Genomic DNA, 24088 nt, shown 5'->3' with positions numbered 1-24088 from the left:
TTGCCTGTCTCACTGCATAGTGGTCTGTTTTCTCGACAGAGGAAGGCAAATGTTTATTTTCCTGTCTTCTCCCGTTAAATTCGTTGTAGATTAGCACCCTGGGCAGCTGTCCAGGGGACCCACCCCTCAATTCCATTTGTGGGAGGAAGGGAAGACATGATAGAGGAATCGCTGAGTCACAGAATGTGTGAGCTTAAAGACCTGGCATTGGGAAATCTGGAAAGGAGAATTTCGAGAGACTTTCCATATTTTAGTAAGTGTATTACAAACTACTTTCAACTGCCTGTTTTTACTTCATACTCAGTATGTCTATCTAATTCCGGAATCAGCAAGTGAGGTATGGCCCTTAGGCCAATCTAGCCAGCTGCCTGTTTTTGTAAATAAAGTTTTCTTGGCACACAGCCACGCCCACTCATTTCCATATCATCTATTGTTGCTGTTGCAGTACAACAGCAGAACTGAGTAGCTGTAGCAGAGGCCCACATGGCCCCCCCCCAAACCTGATATGTTTGCTGTGTGGTCCCTTAAGAACAATTTGTCAACCTCTGATCTACTTCTCTAACATGGTAGAAAAAATGCTGTTACTTGTTAACTGCAGTTTCTTTGAATAATCATTTCCCCCGATATAAACCCTCCTACTTCTTCTTCGAGACCCCTGTGACACTCAGACTTATTATGTCACTGGACATTTTCATTCCCTAAACTGCTTGGGGCACCCCTTGGATCTGACTGTATCAATTAGGAATGCATGCAACTGCAAGGAACTTCTAGGATACTTTTACCTGTGGCTCAAACAATGAAGATGTGAGTGGTCTTACCTAACAAGAAAGAAGCCTGGATGCCTATGAGTCCAGGTTTGATGTAGAGACTCCAGGATGGTACAAACTGTCATGGCCCCACACTGTGACAGTCCCTCATGCTCCCCTGTGCTCAGCTTGCTGACTCTATGCATGTTACCCCACGGTTGCAAATTTTTGCCTCAGCTCCAGGTATCCCCTGGGTAGCATACCCCATGCCAAGCAGGGGAGAAGGGAAATGAGCACAAAGCATTTTTCTACTGAGGTGCTGGCTTTTTAACCCAGAAAGCAAACTGCCAACAGACACCCACCTCCCATTATATTTCATTGAACACAGTGGATCTCATGCCTTCCTATCTGTCTCATTGACATAATCCCAATGCCAGAACAAAATGGGAAGGTAGCGGATATTCAATAAAAGTGTGTCAAATGGTAGATGACATATTCATGCTAAATGGATGGATTATAGACTAGATCTTTTAAATTTAGTTTAATTTGGTGCCCACCGTGGGCAGCAGAAGAGAGCAAGTGTGTGTGTGAGGGGGGATCCTGGGTAGTAAAAACGTTGTGGACTATCACTTTATCTCAACCTCTTCATTTTACGAATGGGGAGAGTGAGACCAAAGAGTAGAAAGTTAGATAGGATAGTGAATTTTTAGTTTCTGATTGTTCAGCACCCATGCCTCACCATCTCAGTAACAACTCCTTAATTTGTCTTTGAAGAACCAGCTCTTTCTTTTTTTTATAACAAGTGTTTTTTTTTAATTATTTATTTATGATAGGCACACAGTGAGAGAGAGAGGCAGAGACACAGGCAGAGGGAGAAGCAGGCTCCATGCACCGGGAGCCCGATGTGGGATTCGATCCCGGGTCTCCAGGATCACGCCCTGGGCCAAAGGCAGGCGCCAAACTGCTGCGCTACCCAGGGATCCCGAACCAGCTCTTTCAAACAGTGTGATTTTTAGTGAGGCAGGTGGCATCCCTGGTCCCAAAAGAGAGGGTCAGCACTATTTCATTCCCATGACCTCAGTGATTGGTCCGGAGATGGACACAGGTCCCAAGGTCATTCAGCTGGAATTAGTGCACAGCTTTCCAGGAAAAAGAACACCGGTCTCAGGTTGCTGGAGGTCCATGTGGGAAGCACCAGGCTGACAGGGAAGCCCACACAGAAGGAAAACTGGGGACACCTGTGGGGTCATTGATGAGCACCTGGATATAGTTGTTCCTGAAGTACATGTTTTAACTCCAGGACTCCTTCAACAGACAACAGAAAACTGAACTTACATGGTTCTAAGCCATAAAAGGGATTGTTTTTTATTCATTTAACTGTAAGTCCAGAAGCAGGAATAATTCATTCAAGAGCATGTGATCCAGTATGTGGATGGTGTCATCTAGAACCTAGATTATTTGCTTGTTTGCTTGTTTGTTTTTTCCATCTCTCTACTACATTCTTGTCGCCTCCTAAGATACTAATTTATTATCTTTTTAAAAAATTTTATCTTGCTCCTCTCATTAGAGAATAAGGTTCATGAGAGCATGGATCTGGATCTGTGCACCCCCAGCCCCCATATCTCTAAGGTCACTTGCTCAATATGTACTCAGCAAATATTTCCTGAATGAATGAATGAGTGAATGAATACACAGATAAATAGTGTCTTCCTATGTCAGAAGAGGAAGGGTCATCAAAGATTAGCAGGGCCATCCTCTACAGAGAGCCCTAACATCCCCAGCTCCTGTTAGAAGTCCCACATGCTCTCTATTCCTCTGCCCTGCATCATGGCAGTAGGAACGGTCAACCTTCCACAACCAGGTTCTACCTCTGTCTGTGATATGACTTATGACCCTCAGGTCACCCATTTTCTTCGTGGTCCTTGATGTGACTCTTGCCTGTGTGTTTGAACTCCATTTGCAATGAAATGCGGAAGGTACCAATGACCCCTTGCTGGATTACTCTACCTACTAAGGGACTTTGGGCTTTATCCTGGTTCTATGCTAGCATCCTCTGCCTCCATTCACATCTCTCACCAGGTGCCTCTGGAGGTCTCTCTCCTATGTTCCCAAATCCTACAATGTTCACCAGCACCCATCCTCTTCTCACTCTAGAGGGGAGCTTGTACCAGTGGTCCCCTGGGCTGACTGTAAGAGACTCACTTGGGCAGTGGGAAAGGCTGGATCTTAGATATTCAATGGAGACATATCTAGGATCTTCTGATGTCCAGGTGGGCTGTCTTTTGAGATTCCTCTCAGGTCAGAGACTGAGGAGACACTGTGCCTCTTAGGCACAGATGGCATCCAGGTGTGGCTTACTCAGCTGGGCTCCATCTTGGAATTCCTAATGAATTCCCCAGCTGGAGAGGGTCACAGGCCTTGCATTCTCCTGCACCCCAGCAGGACTGCTCAGGGTCTTGGTGGTTAAGTGGGGATGATATAAGTGCTTGGTGTTCATCCTAAAAGTGTGCCTGAAATCCTTCCCTTCTAGGGTATCGCAAACCGTTTTGTACGGTGAACACCATGGGTCAGGATATTTAATTCAAACAGGTAGCTATCCAAACCATTGTGCACCATGAATTCAAATATCAACTGTTAATTCAAAAGTTTGAAAAATAGGAGGGACATCTGGGTAGCTCAGCTGACTGAGCATCTAACTCTTGATTCAGCTCATGTCATGATCTTGGGGTCGAGCCCTGTGTGGGGCTCTGTACTTAGGGTGGAGGCTGCTTAAGATTCTTTCTCTCCCTCTCCCTCTGCCCCCCTTGCCCCCACTCCTTCTCATTCTCTCTCTCTCTCTCTCTCTCTCTCTCTCTCTCTCTCTCTCACACACACACACACACACAAAGTTTCATAATAGGAAATTTGAAGTCACATAGGTGTTTAAGAGTACATTTTTTCATTTATTCAAATTTTTAAATTTGAAAGCTCACCCTGTCACTTACTCATTGTAAAACCCTGAGCAAATTAATGAAGCCAATCGTTCTCAAATGTGGGCCCCAGCAACAGCAGCATCACTTAGGAACTTAATAAAATGAAAACCAAGGGGTCCCCACCCCAGATGTACTGAATCAGAGACTCTGTGGAGGGGACCCAGCAAGCTCTGTTTTATTTAACAAGCTCTGCAGGGAATTCTGATGCACCTCACACAGTTTGAGGACCATTGTCTTAAACGATCCAATCTGAGTTTCCTTATATGTAAAGCAGGAGTGATAATACTTGGCCTCAAAAACCTTTTCGTAAGGATCAAATTCAGATTTTGCATGTAAAGAATTTAGCACAGTGTCTGGCACTTAGTATGCACTCAATATATGACAGCTACAATTAATGTTATTATAATTATTGGATTTCTTTTCTGGGTGGCCAATGAATCAGTCTATGTCTCTGCGTGTCTACCTGTGAAATAGTAAAGAGTGAAGATATTTTAACATTAATCATTATAACAATAGCTAATTTATTGAGCTCCAACCCTGGCCCAGGCACTTGGCTAATCACTCCGCAAACACTGCATTCAATCCTCATTTAAAAATTTGCTAAGAGACGGTGCTGTTGTTGTCCACCTTTTACAGGTAAGGAAACAGCTTAAGTATCTTGCCCAGAATAACACAGGGAGTGAGCGGAAGAGCCAGAAAAAGAATTTAGAGCGTGAGTCTCCAGAGCCTGGATTAGTTGGGTACATCACCAACTGCCACTCCAAAGTAGTTTGCAAAAGGAACTATGGAAGGGGCTCTTTTCATACCGACCGTGTTATTTTGAAAATCTGATGTTCCCTATAACATATACACTCAGATGATAGCCATTACTTAATTATAGAAGAATACCCTCAATCAAATTTTTGCTTGAAGTGGATTTTTGGGGTTTTAAGAGGCCAGGGGCAAAGGAGACCCGGTGCTTGGCCTCCCTGAAGTCCTCCGTGATTCCCCATTTCTACCAAGCCACATTGGTCCCCCAAGCAGCCACAATGGGGGACGATTTGCCTTTGAGAGAACTAAGGACATCCCGGCATCTGTCACCAGTTTAGGGCACCGACTACCTGAGCCCAAAGAATACATTCCAATGTCTGTTAAATAAGAGAATCAACTGGGGGGGGGGGGTGAAGAAAAGAAAAGAAAGCTTCCTTTGCCTACAGAAGGCAAAGCTTCAGGTGACAATTGGTAGGAGGAAATGTGGAAGTGTGGCTCGAAATTATCAGTAAGTATGGGTTCCCAGTTGTACCTACTAATACGGGTTTGGGGTGCAACGATAAGGGCCGAATTTCTACCATTTTTTTAACACAGCACAAACTTCAGGCACATAAAATACCAGTGACATCCTACAGAACACTTTTCCGATGGGTAAAATTATATATGGATCAAAAGAACTTCAGGACAGGCTGCTGAATTTGTAAAATAAACATATTGCAATACCCCTCAACATGATGTTTCAGGGTAAAATACACATTTATCCGGTGCAGGGCTCGTTTCGTCGAAGGGTACAAACAGGCCAGGAACAAAACCCTGCAGGTTCTCTTTCTGAAGCACAGCTAAACTTTGTGCCTCATTCTAGAGTTTCTGCCCAAACCTTCAAAGCTGGACCTCAGAGATATTACAAGACGTTTGGTTTTAATGGAAAACTTCCCTGCGTCCCTAACATGACAGTATCAACAATAGCACCACCGAGCAAACACGAGTTTTGGCTTCTGCCTTTTATTTTATTTTATTTTTTTTCCCCCTCCTTTTAGCTCCACCCCAGCTAGCTCTTGAAAGGCCTTCTGTTCTGTCAGCCATAATGACATCTGCTGGCGGAGACAGGAAGTCATAAATCTGGAGGTCCCCTCTCAACCAAACCTTGTTAATGCTGCCATTTATCACAGGGGCTGGGGTGCCATCTCTGGAGGGCTGGACGCACAGAGTCCATTTTCTCCCATACCCCTTTCCCAGGAGAGCAACCATTTTAAAAACAAGCCACTTTCTCATCTCACATTCGCAGACCTGGAAGTCAGGCAGAGGCAGGCCCCACCGTCAGCGCGCAGCTCTTGGAAGGAAGCCACGATTCCAGGCAACAATAGACCCGAGTTGATGTTTGGGGACTGAAGCAAGGCAGTTCGCACCAAGCTCTGTCCTTCCTCATCTGAAATCGGCCCCAAACTGCCTCAAAGAGAGGAGTGGGGATTTAGTTCCTCTGAGCTTTCTGCCTCCATGAACATCTTTAAGGGTAAAACTTGCTGTGGGGGGGAGGGGGGTCAAGAGGATTATTTAAGCTTAGGGTTACTTTGGTTCCAAACTAATTTAGGGCGATGTTAGGTTTATTTCGTAGGAGTTCATTGTGTCCTAAGCCTTGATTCAAGGCCCGCGCCTGCGCGAGATACATTCTGGCCTCTGCTGCTCAAAGTTCGGTCCCTGGGCCAGAAGCACAGCATCGTCTGTTACTGCTGGTTAGCAATGCAGACTGGCAGGCACCCCCCTAGACCCACCAGATGAGGGTCTGGTGTTTTAAAGCAGACCTCCAAATGACTCCTACATATGTTACCATTTCTGAGGCTGCGCCGCACACCGGGGTTCTCGACCTTGGCCCTCTTGACAATTTGGGCTGGATCAGTTTTTGTTTGCAAGGGCCTTTTCCTGGGCACTGTAGGGCTTTAGGGAGCATCCCTGGCCTCTACCCACTAGATGCCAGTAGCAACCCCCTGACTGTGAACCAAAAGTGACTCTAGACATTGTCAAGCATCCCCTGGGAGGAAAAATCACCCCTGTTGGACGCGGAGCAACTCAAAAAGTGGGGTCAGTGGATACCCAGCACCGGTGCCATCTAGGAGCTTCTGAGAAATAACATGTTCTCAAATGTGGCCTAGACTTCACTGAGGCAGGATCTCTCAAGATGGAGCTGAGGAACCTGTTTTTACTCTGTAGGAGAGAATACGCAGGCTAAAGTTGAAAAAGTCTGAAGCTGCAGAGTAGGCACAGGGAAAAGTAATGGGATAATTAGACAACGTGTGATGTGACCACAGCTTTACCGAGAGTGAGTAGTGCAGGGTGGTTGAGTATTCGAGTTAGAGGGGTTGAACCACCTTCCCCGTGTGGTGTCTCCATAACCTTGAGTAAGTTACCGACCCTCCCTGTGCCTCAGTTTCCTCGTATGTAAAATGGACACAACAAAAGCACTTTACCTCATGGGATTGTTTTAAGGGATTCATAAGCCCATATTGTAAAGTGCTTACGACAGTGCTTAACACCAAGTGCTTCGTAAATGCTAGCTCTGTGGTCATTACTACAACTTGCTTTTCTTTCCCCAGAGTCTTATGTTCCCTAAGAGCCACACAGGTGCTTTATGTCCATACCCAACCCAGTACCTGGCCTGGGGCAGATGCTTAATGAACTTTAGTGGGAAAAGAGGACAGGCCTATGGGGGGAAAAGGGCAGTGGCTGGAGCTCTCTGCTACCAGTGGTTTGGATTTATGCTCCACTACCTTCACACATTCTGCAGGAGGATCTGGGCTCCCCTCGCTGGCTTCTGCAAACTGGTGCCCTTGCACAAGTAGAGGACTGAGCTGAGATTTGTTTTATCCCTCAGTACAGATTAGATTACACCTCAGATCTATCTGAAAGCACTCTGTAAACAATAGTCAATCAACAAATACTTATAAGATAATGAAAAAGCTTAAAATGTAGGGGTGCTAGCTACCTGCCAGGTATCATGCTATGGATTGTACAATAGGTCAAAATTCCTCTCTGTGCCCCTAATGGAAACTGGTGGTATGTGCAATCATCCCCATTTCACAGATGGGAAAGCTAAGGCTCAGAGAGGCTCTACAAAACTTGTCCAAGGTCGTAGTCTCAGTAAGCAGTGGAAATATTTTTTTAAATGCAGCTCTGGGATGCCTGGGGGACTCAGCCAGTTAAATGTCCAAATCTTGACTTCAGTTCAGGTCGTGATCTCAGGGTCCTGAGTTGGAGCCCCGCATCCAGCTCTGTGCTGGGTGTGGAGTGTGCTTGAGGATTCTCTCTCTCTGCTTTTCCCTCTGCCCCTCATCCACACCTCATGTGCATGAGCTCACCCTCTCTCAAATAAATAAATAAATAAATAAATAAATAAATAAACAAACAAACAAATAAAATAAAATAAAATAAAATAAAATAAAATAAAATAAAATAAAATAAAATAAAATAAAATAAAATGCAGGTCGGTCAAATCTATACCTATCTTTCTTCCTGGACCCCAACCTGGCCTGATGCCCTGCCCATTTCTTCATACCCCAGCACCTGGGGCTCTTGGCCTGCAGAGAAGGCTGAGAGCAGCCCCCATCCAATGACTGGCAGGTGCTGATGGATAAGTACCCCAGCTCACAGCTCTCTCGCTCTTCAGGAGGGATATCTCAGAAGTGCATAAGGTCCACTGACTCCCAGCATCACCCAGCTGGATTCATTCCATCACCCACAGAGTTCGCCTGCTGGATAACACACCGCATGTTGATAGCTTTCCCTTACCGTGCTCACTTCCCTACTTTCTTACTAGAGTTTTCTAACATCACATCCCAAACAAACTACTTGCTTTCAAATCTTTATCTCAGGGTCTGCTTCTCGGGAAACCAGAAGCAAGACACGCAACCCTTCTCAAGAGAGGATTTGCAACTGCCTTGAACTCTTCGACCATTGTAAGCCCGTGGGCTCCTTCGCCCTGTTGGCCTCCCCAGCAATGGTTAAGGAGAGGAGACGAGCTGTATTGATGGGTGAAAACGCATCCAGGACAAGTCACTTTGACATAATCCTAGCAAGCAGGGGGAGAATCTCATGAAATTTTCAGGACAATAGGATGCCTAATGCCTAATCATAATAGATAAGACATGCTCCGGATGAGACAGAAAGGTGTTCTCAGAGCGAATTATATCATTCTCTATTTGCTTCTGAAAGTTGAGGGGTACCTTTGGGCACACGGTTCTAATGAGTTCAGGAAGGAGAGCTTGATGCACAGTTGAGGTGGCATAAAATATACCAGAGCCCAGAACTTAAAGGCTGCTCGTCACATGGTTTCCAGGCTGTTCCGGTCCTTACATTCACTTAATGTCTTCCTGTGGTTAATCAAGTCGAGCAATGGATTACTGGGCCAGCGACGCAGTCTGGATTCTTCGGTGGCAGCAAAATACTGTCACCAACAGCAAGTAGCCACCTCCAAGGGAGAAATGTGATGTATGTTAAGTTGAACAGCTCCTGTATCCCCAGCCTGCCCTCTCAGCAATCGGATGGTTTAAAATATACATAGTGTCTAATTGCTGTTGTGAAATTCTACACCTAGTCAAATCCAAAGAGTTTTTAAAGAGACCCCCAACGACTTTTGGAGGATTTATTCTTAAGAGCAAGCTTGTCAGTGCCTGAGTGTCTCTGGACTTTATTGTCATGCACTGTAAATGTGTCCAGAGAGCAAATTCCCACCAAGTGGAAGCCGAGAGGTTCTCTTCTGTGTTGGTTGAACAAACCCACTCTACTGGACTAGCTATCTTGGGATGTAAGTAAACGAACTAGCATTTATCAATGACAAAGAATAAAACTCATATTTGGTGTTAGGACCCACGATGTCTCCATGATCCAGTCACGCCCTACACCTCCCCTACATCATTTCTGCTCCCCTCTCCCTGGTTCGCTCTGGAAACCTGGACACTGACTGCTACGTCCTTTGTGTTCTGGAAGCACAGAAGTCTCTTCCGAGTTCAGGCCTCTTGTACTCCAGATCTCTGTTTCAATGTTCCCTTCTCAGAAAGGCTTTCCGGGACTCTCACCCGAAAATAGGCCTGCCCCCGCCCCTTACACTCTATCCCAACACCCTACCTCGTTTTCTTCCTATCGCTCTCTGTGATCCATCTGGTACGTCCTCTTGTCTGGTCCTCCCCCACCCTCAACATGACACTGTACCAGGTGTCGTGGGAAAGGAGAAAATAACCCAAGATTGCCACCTTGAAGTTTTTACAAAATAGTTACTGGGAAGAAGGATATCCCGAATGAGTTAAATGACACAAGAGGAAGGCAATGAATTATATTCTCGAGGGTAAAATCGTATGGTACACTGGCTCTCAAACTTGGCTGCATATTGGAATCATCTGGGGGCTTTAAAAATACTGATGGCTGGATCCCACCCCCACAGACTGATGTAATGAGTCTGGGGTAAGGCCTAGGCATTGAGTTTTTTAAATCCCCCCAGTTGATTATGATACATGGCAAAGTTTGAGAACACTGCTTTTTTATTTAATTGAAGCATTATGTACATATATAGAAGTGCATAAATCATAAGCATGCAGCTGAATTAATTTTCACAAACTCAATAGACTTGGTAACCGGCATCCTGGTTAAGAACAATGCAGGCCCCTCCCCTACACACACCCAGTGGCCTCCTCAAGCTCACTTTCAAAGGTAACCACTACCCTGATACCTCAGCATAGATCATTTCTGCCTGTCTATTCATATATTTGGAATCATACTTTAGAGTGACTCTCTGTTTTGAGAAGATATGGACTAGAGAAGTTTGAATCACTTGGGAGTCCACCCAGGAAGACTGCCTGAAGGAGGCGGTACTTAAGGGACGATCTGAAGGAGGCAAGAGACAAGAGAAAGGAAAGGGAGGAAAGGGAGAGAAGTTGGGGAAGGAAGGACAGCATCACTTGGAAAAGAGGCACAGCGGCTGAAATGCTATATACTCATGCCTAATGAAAGCCCTACGGTGGGCCTATTTTTTTTTTCATACACACTTCTTTGCAAGTATGCTCAACTGGGTATTCAGTCATTTCATAAATTCTCACTGAGCGCCAATAAATACTGTGCTAGACTCAGGGATATCGAGATGATTAGAACTTACATTTTAATTAGGGAAGACAGATAATAATATATGAAGATAGGCAAATATATGAAGAAGATACTTACAGATGGTCATAACTGTCATGAAAGATAAGAGAAAGAATGGGACAGACGGTAGGGGCAAAAGGAGATGACATTTGAGTTTAGAGTGAGAAGGAAAAACAAATCTGGGGGAGGGACCTTTCTGGAGGGAAGAGAAGATGCAAAATCCCTGAAGCTGGTACAAGAGGTATTACATCAACTGAGCTCAAGAATCCCACAGACTGCCCCAATGCCCACTACTTCGGGCAGTGCCGAGCTCAAGTAGGCATATGGGGGATCCCTGGGTGGCGCAGTGGTTTAGCGCCTGCCTTTGGCCCAGGGCGCGATCCTGGAGACCCGGGCTCGAGTCCCGCGTCAGGCTGCCGGTGCATGGAGCCTGCTTCTCCTTCTCCCTCTGCCTGTGTCTCTCTCTCTCTCTCTCTCTCTCTCTCTGTGTGTGTGTGTGTGTGTGACTATCATAAATAAATAAAAATTTTTAAAAAAAGTAGGCGTATGGCAAATGTCTGTTTTAATTGCATTGGGTTGGAGTCCAGTAGTATGAGAGGCAAACTAACAACAAAAATCAGTATGACAGATACATGCTTTCATGGGGCATTCACAGATTCTATGAGTACAACTTAGAAGGCTTCACGATCACCTTTTTGAGTGAATCCAAGAATGCATACCCTGGCTATTCCTCGTGTGCACCAACTTCCACCAACTTGATTCACTTGTTACAAAATTCAGCTTTTGCAGGGGCAAGGTTCCCATGCCTGGCACCTTATCTGAATCACCTGGGAACTTGTAAAATATCAGATTTTCGGGCCCCACCCGGGGATCTAATTCAGTAATTCTAGGGTGGCGCCTGTGCCTCTTTATCTTAAGGAGAAAAAAAAAAAATCCCCGGGTGATTCTGACATTGAGCCAGTGTGGGAATTGGTGTTCTAGAAGATACAGTTGACTCATTCCAATCAGTTCATGCCTTTACACATCCCAGAGTTCGAGTGTTAGATGTGAGGATGCTACTTCCCTGGAGACCCAAACATAGTATTATTCTAAGCCGCCAGCCCTTGGAAGAAGTTTCCAAAAGTGCCAGAGTCTGTGGTTTAGTGAAGTATTTTGCAAATTCTAGTCATACCTGTACCACCTTTCTCACATTTTGCCATCTCCACACCCCCCTGAACCATTATTTATTCTCTATCATTCCTTAGCTATATTCATTTTTAAAACCCATAAATTACATCAAACTTCAGATTGCTACCATAATTGGAGTGCAACATCTTTTGCTAAGATAGAGCTAACCTTAGAGTGAATTCAATAAAAACAAACCATTTTTTAAAAAAGGTCTAGCCAGGTAACTCTTGCCCCTCCCAAGCTTCTAAGTCTGAGATCTGTGGTTTCTTGGTTGAGAAATAAAAGTTAGCAATTGTTAGGCATGAAAGACGCACTAGCACCAAACTGAGACGTTCATGGATTGAAAGAAAACTGAAAGGGAATAACCTTTTCACTATGCGATTCATGTTTTTCAATGTCACGTCTACGCCACTGAACAGTTCCTGGGTACCATTGTGTTGTGCATCCAACTGAGGTAGACAAAATCTTCCTTGCTGATAACCAAGCGAAATACTCTATAATAGTAGCAGTAGGGGGAAAAAATACAAATTAATGTGGGAATGTAAGTAAAATTCAGAGAAGAATCCTGGAGAGAGATACAGGGGAAGATTCCCAAAGTAGCCCAAAGTCGGCTACTCTGGCCCATTTCCTTCCCGATCCTCTCCAAAGCTGGGTCCAGCCCCCAAATTCCTTCTCTCCCAGTTCCAAATCTTCAGGATGTCATTTTCACAGAAGCTTTTTGAAGGCAGGGATCCGATCTTACGCACGCCAGCATCTCCTGTACTTGGGCAATGCCTGGCCACCTAACACACGAGATGCTTGGTAAATGATTGAATGTAGTAAAAACACCCAGTCAGCAGACATGGGGCTTCTCCGGGGTGGATTCACGGTGAGCTCACTGCAGTCCCAGGCTTTTCTCTGCTCAGGCCTTACGTTTATACCACCTGTTCCTCTAACTGTGGTCCCCAGCCGGCAGGACTGGTGGTTTTACTGATTAAGCTGTGGTCCCTGGCACAGCTCCCTGTAAAGGTGTGGGAGGAAATTAGAATTAATTAGAATTAATATCCTTTTGCTGACATTGTCAATGCTGCAGTAGGGCTTTCTGTGCCTCAGTTGCCTAAGGACTAGGCTGGGGTTGGGTGGGGTTGATCATGGGTGGAGGCCAATTGGGTGATTTAGGGCAGATGAGCTAACAACTTGTATCACATGCATGAGGAAGAAATGAGCCTGTGGCCTCCCACGTGGGGATGTTAAAAATGCTAAAACAATAACAAGAAAGATTAAACAGCACTTTGCAAATGTGATGATAACACATGACTAGTAGGATGGGGAAAGTTACATTTCCTATAGCTCCCAAAAGAACTGTTCAGAAAAATATCTGTGGAACAGGTCACCCTAGGTCATTCCCTGCAAGTGAATGGCAAAGGTGGTAGCTGGGCGGGTTGTGAATGGGAGGTGGCCCGATTATACCGGGCAGGACTCCCTCGTGGTGGGTTCATGGTTCGGGGGCAGATAGTGAGGAGTAGGCACAGGTGAAGCCCCATTGCAACGACCACATGACAGTGCCACACCTTGAACTCCTAAATTACAAAATATCTAAGCTTGAGTTTGCTTTCTAGTTAGCGATACTGGATATGTCCGATTCCAAAAGAACAAAGGCGTTGTTAGCGGAAGTTCTCAAACTGGAGAGAGCGGGAGACTCACTGGCTCAAAGTGCTGATTCCCTGCGCCGTGTTCCAGCAGTTTCTGATTTGGAAGGTCTAGAGCAGTGGCCGTCAATCAGGGGGACGATTTTGCCCCTCCCAGGGGACATTGGGCAATGTCTGGAGACAATTTGGTTGACCCAGATGGGGTGGAAGGGTCTGGCATCTAGTTGGTAGGGGCCAAGGATGCTGCAGACACTCTATATTGCATAGAACAGCTTCTACCACAAAGAATTATGGGCCCAAATGCCCATGGAGTTAGGGTCAGATCATCCTATTCTAGGGTAAGAACTCACACCTACGGCCTAAGAATGTGCCCCTTAATGAGGGCCCGAGGGGATTTGGGTGCAGGCAGCCAGAGCCTTGACTGGGAAGAACTAGGCCATGCCTGCCTTCTTCTTCTAAGGCTTTGGCTGTCTCAGTTCCCCTCTTGCCTACCGCCCCGGCCCCCCCCCCCCCATATTTAGGACTCAACTTAGACTTGACTTTCCCCAGGAATCTCTGCCTGGAAACCATCCTCCCTCCCTCCACGGCCAGGCCTCCTACCCCATCACCCATCACTTGCCCCTCTGTCTGTCTGTCTCTCCCACTGGAATGAGAGTTCCCTGAGGGCAGGGTTCCGGTTCCGCCCTGTCCCCAGCACCTAGGCAGCTGCCAGACCCACACCTGGCTCACCAATCACCTGTTGGCTGGAATCTATCTCAGCTCCAGTGCCAGCTCCGGCATCGAGTCTAGAGCCAGGGCTGCCCCCTCTTCCAGACCCCATCACAGACCCTATTCTAACATCTTCATGGAGCTCATCTCTCAGAAATTACCTTGCTTATTTGCTTGCCTGCTTTTCATTCATTCAACAAATATTATATACTGGGCACCTACTGTATGTCCCTTTCCATTGCTGGGGCTAGCACAGTGAGCGAAAGAGGCAAAATCCCGCTTCCCAACCGGGCTTATATTCTAAAAAGGAACCAGGGCAATAAACGAAATAGAGAACTATACATAATCTATGTAATATTGATAAGCCCAGTGGAAAAGGAGAGAAAATAGAGAAACAGGCTAGGGAGTGGGGGTGAGGGGTGTGCATGTGCGCGGAAAATTATAAGTCAGGTAGACCTCTGGGAGAAGGTGACCGCTTGGGCCAAGACTGGGGATCTGGGAGTGACAGGTGTGCTCCGCCACTAGAATATAAACACTAAGAGGCCCGGGATCTTCCCTTTCGCTCTGGCCCCTGTGTCTCCAGAGCAGGCACATAGTAGGTGCTCAAGAAACACCGTTTAAACAAAGAGAATCTGGGATTACACTAGCCAGGAGGCAGATGGGAGATTTCTGTTTTTCTGACCAGGGAGAAAGGAGGGAGGGGCAGGGGCGGTAAACTTGGCGTGGGGGTGGGGAGGACATCTTCGCGGTCAGATTAGGAGACTTGGGGGATGGAGGTCACCGCTGGCTGAGACCCAAGTTCTCACCCCGGCTCAGAAGTATTGCGAAGGGCCCTGGGGGAGGGGCGGGAGGCTCACCTGCTCCCCCCCCCCCCCCCCCCCGCAGCTGGCTCCCTTTGCAACTGCAGAGTTTGGTCCCCACCCGCATCCCTGCCTGTCCCCTCCCTCCGCACGCCCTTCCCGGAGGGGTGTCCCCGGGGAGGGTGGAGGGTGGGGGGCGCCCGGAGGAGCCGCGGGGCGCGCCGGGTCCCCGCCCCCAGCCCCCCCTCCCCTCCCCGGCGGGACGCTGTCCCTTTAATAGACTCCCTCTGCCTGGCGCTCTGCGGCTGGGGAGTAAATTTCTCCCTGTCATCAGGTCGCGGGGAGCGGAGGAGGAGGAGGAGGAGTTTGTTAATGTTCAGTTTGTTCAGCGGGATCGATGTTTGCTGGCATCGCCTCGCCCTGTCTTGTGTGTGTGAGTGTGTGAGTGTGTGTGCGCGCGTGTGAGTGTGCGCGCGTGTGAGTGTGTGTGTGTGTGTGTGCGCGCATATGTGGGGGGTGCGCGTGTGTGTGTGTGTCTGTGCGTGTGAGTGTGTGAGTGAGTGGATTCCGGATTTTCCGTCTTTCCCCCAACCCGCTCCTGTCCTCTCGCATATCACTCACAGACGGGAATCTGACAGCAGCCACAAACCTACAGTGAGTGATCTCTCTCCCCCAGCGCGAATCCGCCATAGAGACCGGCGAGGAGGAGGAGGAGGAGGAGGAGGAGGAGGAGGAGGAGGAGGAGGAGGAGGAGGAGGAGGAGGAGGAGGAAGAGGAGCAGGAGGTGGAGGTGGAGGAGGAGGAGGAGGAGGAGGAGGAGGAGGAGGAGGGAAAGAGGAGAAGGAAGAAGAAGAAGAAGAAGAAGAAGAAGAAACCACTACCTCCCCAGGATTGCCTGCTTCTCCCCCTTCTCTTTACGCGCGCGTGTGCGTGTGGCGCGTGTGCGCCCCTCGTCCCTTCCATCCGAACGCGGTCTTGGATGTTTAATAAAGAAATCAAGTGTCTCAACAGTCACCCAAAAAAAAAAAAAAAAAAAGAACCAAAAAAACCAAAAATCTCCAAAAAAGCAAAAAAAAAAAAAAAAAAAACCAAAAAGAGAGAGACAGAGAGGCGAGAGAGCGAGGGGGAGCGAGATTCCAAAACAAACAAACAAACAAACAACAAGGCAGAGCCAACCTCTACTTGCGAGCAGCCGGCGCGAGCCGCCCGTGTCCGCCGCCCGGAGAGGGGGGTGTCCTCGGGCCCGTGGTGGAGGAGTTGCAGGGGGGATCGCCGGGGGGCCTGAGGCCGAGAGACGCCCCAGGAGCCGCCGGGCAGGAGGCGGAGGAGACCCGGAGAGGCGAGAGAGCAGCGGGCCCCCGCGCGCGGCTCGGGGCTGGGCCGCCAGAAGTGGGACTGGAGCGAAGTAGAGCGATGCCAAGGAGGAAACAGCAGGCACCCAAGCGGGCGGCAGGTAAGAGAACCGGCTCCGCTCCGGGGCGGCCCCGCGGCTGCCCCGCGCGCCGAGCCCCCCGGGCGCACCCCCAGCCGCGCGGGGAGGTCGCCCCGGGCGCCCCCCGCTGCCCCGCGGATAACCCCGTCCTCCCTCGCGCCTTCCTCCATCTCGCGGATGCTTCCCCCTTGCAGGCTCGGGGTGGGTGGGGGGGTGGGGGGGTGAGGGTATCCCACCAAGCCTTCCCTCCTTAAACTTTCTTTCCCTCCACCCTCTACCCCACCCCTAACTTTCTCCCAGTCTGTCTCTTGCCTCTCGGGGCCAAAGTTGGGTTGAGGATTCGGGGTGCGGGGTTGGGAGCCGGTCCTCGCACCCTCGCATCCCTCCGCGTGGACAGTGCCAGCGGCTGCTGGCCTCGAGGGACCGCTGTCTCCCTCTCTGCTGGGGGTTCGGGGCGCTGGAGTGGGAGGCGTGATGCCCCAGCCCTGGGCTGCAGGCGGGTTTGGGGGCAAGCAGTGAGAGTGTAACTTTGCTCGCCAAGGTGGAAAAAAAACCACCCCAGGAAAAGGACTGACTGAACCTTTGAATATGCTTGGAAGTGTCATCAAGACTCTTTCTCTTTAAAAAGGGGGGAAAAGGGGACCCAGTAGAACATCGAAACAGCTCTGGATTTCCTTTGCCCAGAGAGAGTTGTAAACTTTGTAAATTGATTTGTACCGTATCCCATCTGAATCCTTCCTTACCAACCCCCCTCCCTCCCCATCCTCCACCCCCCCCCAAAAAAAGAGAGGAACAGGTTAATGGATCAGTACAATAGACCTTCTAAAGGGTTTTTTTTTTTCCTTTTGGGTTGCTTAATTGCTTTTTTAATAGTATGCTGGGGTTTTGTTTCTCGGAAGTGTAATATGAAAGTTCATTTTTCTCCTGCCAGACCCACCCACTGAAAAATCAGCTTTCCACTTGATTGCTAGTTTTGATTTGACATTTGATTGATCACCTGTCATCTCGCTGCCTTTGATCTATTCATTCTTGATATATATCAATAAATCACTCACCATGGTAACTCAGAGTGCCAGTGACGCAAGCCTTGCCCTCTAGATTCAGAGCCAGACATGCACAATTATTATCTTGTTTGGCTTTTAATGTGGGCGTTTTTATTTCTTTGTGTCCTTTAGTTGAATCGGGGCTTTAGCGAAAAGCTTAAGTTTTGTGTGCGTGTTTTTTTTTTTTTTTTTTTTTTTGCCCTGGTCTCTGTATTTACCCTCATGCTTTAGGCAGCATCAGTTAGGGATGGAGTTCTGCAGACCCAACAACACGTTTCCTTTCTGCTGTAACATGAGCGAAACATTGAGAGAGAAGTTCCGTGGAACACTTTGGTAAACTTTGTAAAGCCACCCTTAGAACGAGTCCAAAGTTAGCTGCAGATCTGGGCAAAGTGGGTGTTTGTGTCTGAACATGCTGGACCACCAAGCTCATCCTCCATCATGGCCTGATTCCAGCCTGAATGGCAGTCCATGTGCTTTGAAATATCCACAATTATCTTCCCTTCAGAGCGCAGAATTGCTTCCGTAGCCATGCGTAGATCGGTTCAGATTGCAGGCGGAAATATCATTTATAAAGCTCTGATTTATGTGTTTTCCAACTGTTTCCCTAAAAGCAAAATAATTAAAATATTTTCAGTGCCGTGTGTATTTGGAACTTGCCTTGTCAGTGAGGTGCTCTTTTTTCAACTCCGGCTACCTCTTTTGAAAACAATTTCTCCCTCCCGCCCCTGTCCCTGTCTGCATTTAACTCACTTTTTTTTTTTTTTTTTTTTTTTTAAAAAAAAACTTGGATTGTTTTGCAAACTGACAGTGTTGGGGCGTGCACTGGCCTTCTGGACCCAGGAAAAGTGAGCGTGCTCCTTCTAGTTCTGGCAACCCAAGTTTCCGTATAGCTAGATTATTAGAGATAACGTCCTTATTGTCCCAAAAGAGAACCCTGGGCAACAGTCCAGCAAGAAGTGATACTGCCCTGAAAATTACTCTTCCTCTCCGCCACCCCCCCCCCACCCCTTGTTGTTCCGGTAAAGGCCATCAACAACTAGGCAGTAATTTAAATTACCAGAATGACTGGACATGTCTCCTTTGGTAAGCTCATTATAAAAAGTGCATTGCTCAGAATTGCACTACTTTGATTATAATTATCCTCTGATCAATGAGGATCCAGGTGTACGTAACATAATGCTGTATCACATTATTTAAATTAGATCCTTTTCATTAAGCTGGTATCTATTGGAACTGGCTTGTCTCTTTAGCGTGTGTGTGTGTTAGAAAGTTGTGACTGCAGTTTCAGTTTTCTGGCCTATTGAATGCCTACTGTCTTTCTATGTTTGTTTTCATGGCTTTATTATTTTCACTGAAAAAAAGGGGAAACCCTTGTGGAGCTGAAAGGGAGCGATTCATTTTGTACACAATGAGGCCCCTCTTGCAGTATTTATTTGCTCACATATTAATAAAACGGGTATTTTATTTTTTCATGCAAGGTTTCTTTCCTCCAAAGTCATCGATGCTGTACTCTGCTTTAGCTGAGGTGGTGGTTCACAAGTAAAGTTAGCCACTTTAGGATTCTTGAGCCAGTTGACACTGTAAGGAAAAGAACAAGGTGGGCTCTAGGATTGTGGCCATACTAACTTTTATCGCTGCCTGAAATTAAACACAATGCACAACTGTAAGTAATTACTCCCATGGACTGATGTTGAAAGCTTGATTTCTAGCTTGATTAATGAATAATGTAAGATAGAAAAAGCCTGTGAGTGAATCAGAGCTGAGACTCTTTCCCAAGAACTGTTCGAGGCAATCTGATTCCTTTGCATTATGAGTTTTAAGTTCCATGTTTCAAGGAAGCAGTTACAGAACTTTCTAATAAAGCAGGTATGATGGAGATAGAACGAACCAGCTGGTATTAGAAGTGATGAGAATTTTTGGTCTTTATTTGTTATGTTCCCGCCACCCCACGCCACCCCACCCCACCTCCCCCTTTAAGAGCAGGGATGTGAGGTAGGCAGTTCTCTTTAAGGAAACAGCTAAGTCAGAACATTTCCCTCTGAAATGTCATTCTTCCTGGCTCTCTACAGCTATGCTATTCCACCATACTATTACTTCGGGCAAGAAAAAAAAAAAAAAAGTTCAGAAAACAGCCTATAGTACCCCAGGGGTTTGTGTAGGTGCGAGTGTGTGTGTGCTCGCTCGCTTGGCCCTATATTTCACTCCCGACTAAAATGCATCCACTCTTACCTGAGAATATTGCAGGAGTTTCTTTCAGCATCTCTCTCGCCCTATCCATTTTTAGGGCAGATAGAGAAGATGGCAGAAAGGTAAAATAAAACCGAGCAGTGTTTTGATTTGTTTGTATTTTGCAGGATGCAGAGTAGTTAAAAATTTAAAATTGCAGACTTACACTGCAAACCCTTCTATTTTCTACAATCTGTCACAGCCTCTGTACACAGACATGTGTAACACATATATTTTCTTTTACCACCCTGAACTATTGTTTTTATATAACGCCAGCCAAGTGTAATAGAATGCAAAATCTTTGGGGCTTGCGAATATCGAACGTATACAGAAGTTGCAGGCTTCTGCTTCTGCCAACCCAAAGAGATTAAAGGCTTCCTTCTTGTTGACTCTTGGAAGCTATCTTGATAATCCAGATCTGAGGAAAAGTCTTGCAGGGAAGAACAGCTCCCTCAATTTATTTTGTTTATTTAATATGGAGATGAATAATGCAGATTTTGTTTTCATGAATGTCCTTGTGTGGCAGTAAACATTAGACTATTAGCAATCATTACTTAAAAGTTGCAATTTGCACCTTAATGGCATAGTTTATTTACATGGGAAGCATATTCAGCAGGGACGGTTCTGAATCCTGCAATGGAGCAGAGTTGACCCCAGCGATCTCCTTTTCAGCCTCCTGGGAGAGGTGCCTGGGGGAAACGGGGAGGTCTCAGCGATCTCTACCAGCAGGGTGGGGAGGGGGGGGCAGGCAGCCCAGGGAGGAAGTTTACCTTTAATTTACTGGCAAGTGGGATGGGATTCGAGGGAATAGGAATCGGGGTGGAGTCGGGACCCTGGCACTCTCACTTTGTTTAAACATACTTCAGAGAGACAAGTTCACATCTTGAAGATTCAAATACCGTGTGCTGTCGCCCCTGTTCACTTACCCAAACGGTAGGGTTTTAACAGATGAACGGAAAAAATAAGCACACACAGCCCACCCCCCCACCCCACAGGGGCTCAGCAGCATGAACTGTTCTGGCTCTTCTTGTTATTTAAGGCAGATCCCTGGAAAAGGAAGGACAGGTCCCCCGAATCGCATCCTGCACAGAGCGCTTTGGATGGAAATTGATTACTTAAGTGGGCCCTTCCCCACTCGCCTCCTGATTTCCTTCTCCCTTCTCTCACCTCACCCTTAAAGACCCAGATTGAGTGGGACATCTCAAAAGCCCATTTGTTTTAGGCATTTATTGATTTCATTTTTAATCTGCCATATCAGGACACAATACATTAGCTCTAATCAGCAGATTGCAAGTGACAGGGAGTTCTAGTGGAAGGTAGGTAAAGGAGAGGGGCCACTGAGAAACTTCTGTACCATGACAATCTGCTTGAGGCTTGGGGGTTGGAGATGGGAGGCTACTTTTGAGGAGGGTGGAAACATCCCTCAGAACTACCGTGCACTGATTTTTCTCCCACTCACCTCGATTCCACGTTTGGGAAACCTTCGCACCCAACAAATACCTCCTAGGCATCTTTAGCAGATCTGTCCCTGGAAGCATCTTGCCTTTTGTCACAACCTCCAACAGAGGCTTATGCTTTCATTTCATCCCAGGTGACTTCTCACGCATTTCTCCAACTGGATAATACCTGTGTTGATCTGTTTATCTTCCCAGTGGCTTGGGGATTGTACTCTCAGTTGAGCAGGTTTTAAAGGGGCACTGAGCTTGGCATTATTTAAGGCCGTTTGCAATGATACACTCCTGCTCATCACTGCAGCTCAGCTTAGGAAAATCAGGCAGGAAGAAAACCTGTTCATGTTTGTGCTGGGTCTGTAATTAGCTGACACGAGTTAAATGACCAGAGTAGATCTTCCCCTTCCGTCACTGTATGCGTACCATCAATTTTATTTAGGTATGTCATGGTCTGGGAAGACTCAGCCACTATTTCAAAGACGTGCCTGCGTCCACCCAAGTTCCCTTTAAAAAGCACAGAATTGCCTAACAAATTCTATATTAAGACCAGGCATACACAGAGTATCATTTTCGTTTGATGCAAAGTCAGTTGGAAATACATTAACAGAGAGTCTTGCATCGCTTCCCTGAAGCAGTGCTTTTTCATTACATATTTAATTACAATCAAATTGAGCGACTTTTATAAAAAAAATTACGGTGGTATTAAAAGAAGCTTGGCACACAAATAATTTTATTGCTTTGCAAGTTGAGAATGCGGTTATATTTTTATTTACTTGGGAGAAATTTATTTTCATTTTCTAATGTGACAAATACAGAATATATTTTCCTGTCATCTGTATCAGGGATCTCAGCCTCTTGCCTCCTTAGAGCCCGTGCATCCTGGAAGAGGTTTTTATATCCCTTTTTCAGTAATTTGTAGCAATTTTATATATTTTTTTATCATTTTAAGTTTTATAAATTCCATTTAAAGTTAGAAATTCTCCTGTTCCTTAGGATGACCTTTGGTGAGCAGCTCTTTGATTATAAATGAGCTTAGTCATTCGAACCACATAAGAAATAAACTCGTTGAGAGGGTTTGCTTGATTGCCTGGATATCGCAGTAAGAAAAAAACACCATGTATTTACGGGCTCTCTCACATAAACTGATTTTTACTGGATTTAGCATTTTCTTCCTTTTTTTTTTTGGTCTGTGCTACTGACCTTTCAGTCACTTATTTTAGGTGAAGGGGCTAGGGACAGCATTGAAAAGGAGCGGCGAGAGACGCTGGTCTTCAAGACATGATAATAAAAAATTAGATACTTTAGAGCCCAGATATCCACTTTGGGACTCTCTCTGCAAACTCAGGAAAGTGCCTCTGTAAACACATGGTTTGGCATCTAACTGGGATGCTGGTCTGGAGTGTCCACAGCAGTGTAACTGTTATTTCTGCAGAGAAACCATCATGAGGGTATAGGAGTTAGGTCCCCTCTGAGGACACTGCATCCACAGACACAGAGAAAAAGCTTCTGGGATGATAGTGGGAATTGCTGATATATTTGTTTCCAAAGCAAACTCCGTGGCTGAAGTGATAAAATAGTTGGGAGAGATTTGGGAGTCATTAAAGTGGTTCCGTAGAATTGTTGATTGTTGCCTCTCTGAATCTTTTGCATTTCCTCTGCAGAGAAAGTTGTCCTCTGGGCACCCTCCAATACTTCGCAATGCCAAAGCAATGGCTAAAATTGTTGAAAATTTTAGAAATTAAGATTCAGGAGACACGACCAGATAATCCTGTTATTAATATATCAGCATTATTTTGCTTAACAACAGGGAGATGCATAGTGCAAAAGTTTTGGAGATAAGGAATTTAGAGAAATTACACAGAAAGAAAAATACCTGGATCATATTTGAAAGCATTTGTCTGGGATTTTTCTCATTAAGTAAGGGTGCTCTTTCCATCTGTGTTATTTAAAACAAAAACAGAACCACAACAGCTTCAGTATCCTCATACCTACTACCCAGCCTGAAACAGGGTCTAATAAAGTTCTCTCTGGATGTACAAAAGACACAGGACATCGTATACACATCCCTCTTAACGAAATAGCTTTAGGAAACCCAAAGTGGGCATGCAGACTAAAAGTAGACTCTCAGTAGGCTCTCTGTTACAGCTAGCCCAGGGTTCAAGATGGAAAACTTGGTTTGGCAGGGTGAGAAGAAGATAGCACTGCATTTTAACTACACATCTCCCCTTGGCACATGAGAGGCAGCGGAGCAGGGAAGATTTTTAAGGAGCTTTTTAGCTCTTTTGCATCCGTCTCCAAAGACTAATTTAATTGAAAAGCTGTAGTGTCCATTTATGCTAAAGGAAAAACCTCGTGTTTCCATAAAGCTGCTAGACGCCAAGGTGGGTTAAAAAAAAAAAAAAGGCAGTGTTCTGCAGTTTCTGTTAGTACAAAAATTAAGATCACTGGTCTTAATTAGTTGAGTGCTTTCAGAACTGAATGAATACTATGAAATCACCCCAGAGCTTTCTTCTTAAAGCTACATCTAAGTCATTTCTATGGAAATTACACAGTTTAGATACTAAGGTGGGCAGAACATGGTTATTGTTTTTAATGAAAATAGTTACAAAGGGCAGAAGGAGAGAAAAACAGTTGTCAGCGGCCATTCTGTCTGTAATGAATTTGGAAAAAAAAAAAAACTTCCCTAACGCCTTCCTGCATCGTGAAAAAATCCATGAAATCTGATGACCGTGGACGATGGGAAAAGGAAGCAGAAGGTCAAGGTGTTCTATAGGGGAGAAGGGACTTGTGTAAGCCAGAGCAATGGTATATAGATATTTCTATATAAACTGCAAAGGGCTTACTTTAAATCACTTGAATTTATCAGATTCTTAGAATTTTCCAATAATTTAGAAGACTCTTTCTCATACCCCAAGGGAGATATGAATAGCTTCTGGGCCAAGATGATGCTGTGGAGAAGAGGTAAATCTACTCTAGGCGTTCAGTACCATTTGGTACAGAAGAAATGCCGAAATGAAAAGCTATAAGCATGTTTTATAT

The 24088-nt window shown here is 46.0% G+C and overlaps 1 protein-coding gene across 3 annotated transcripts in view; it reads left to right on the top strand.

The window, feature by feature from the left end:
- The first annotated feature begins 15735 nt into the window (after nt 1–15735).
- Nucleotides 15736–24088, top strand: part of TSHZ2 (teashirt zinc finger homeobox 2) — a 437737-nt gene continuing 429384 nt past the window's right edge. For all 3 annotated transcript variants that reach the window (XM_055306518.1, XM_055306509.1, XM_055306499.1), the window contains exon 1: nt 15736–16347. In XM_055306518.1, the coding sequence (XP_055162493.1) occupies nt 16308–16347 (40 nt within the window). In that variant the 5' untranslated portion in view covers nt 15736–16307. The remainder of the gene's footprint in view (nt 16348–24088) is intronic.

The sequence above is a fragment of the Nyctereutes procyonoides genome, unplaced genomic scaffold (genome assembly GCF_905146905.1).
Source record: "Nyctereutes procyonoides isolate TBG_1078 unplaced genomic scaffold, NYPRO_anot_genome, whole genome shotgun sequence".
NCBI classification, from domain to species: domain Eukaryota; kingdom Metazoa; phylum Chordata; class Mammalia; order Carnivora; family Canidae; genus Nyctereutes; species Nyctereutes procyonoides.
This window is presented reverse-complemented; position numbering and strand designations above follow the sequence as displayed.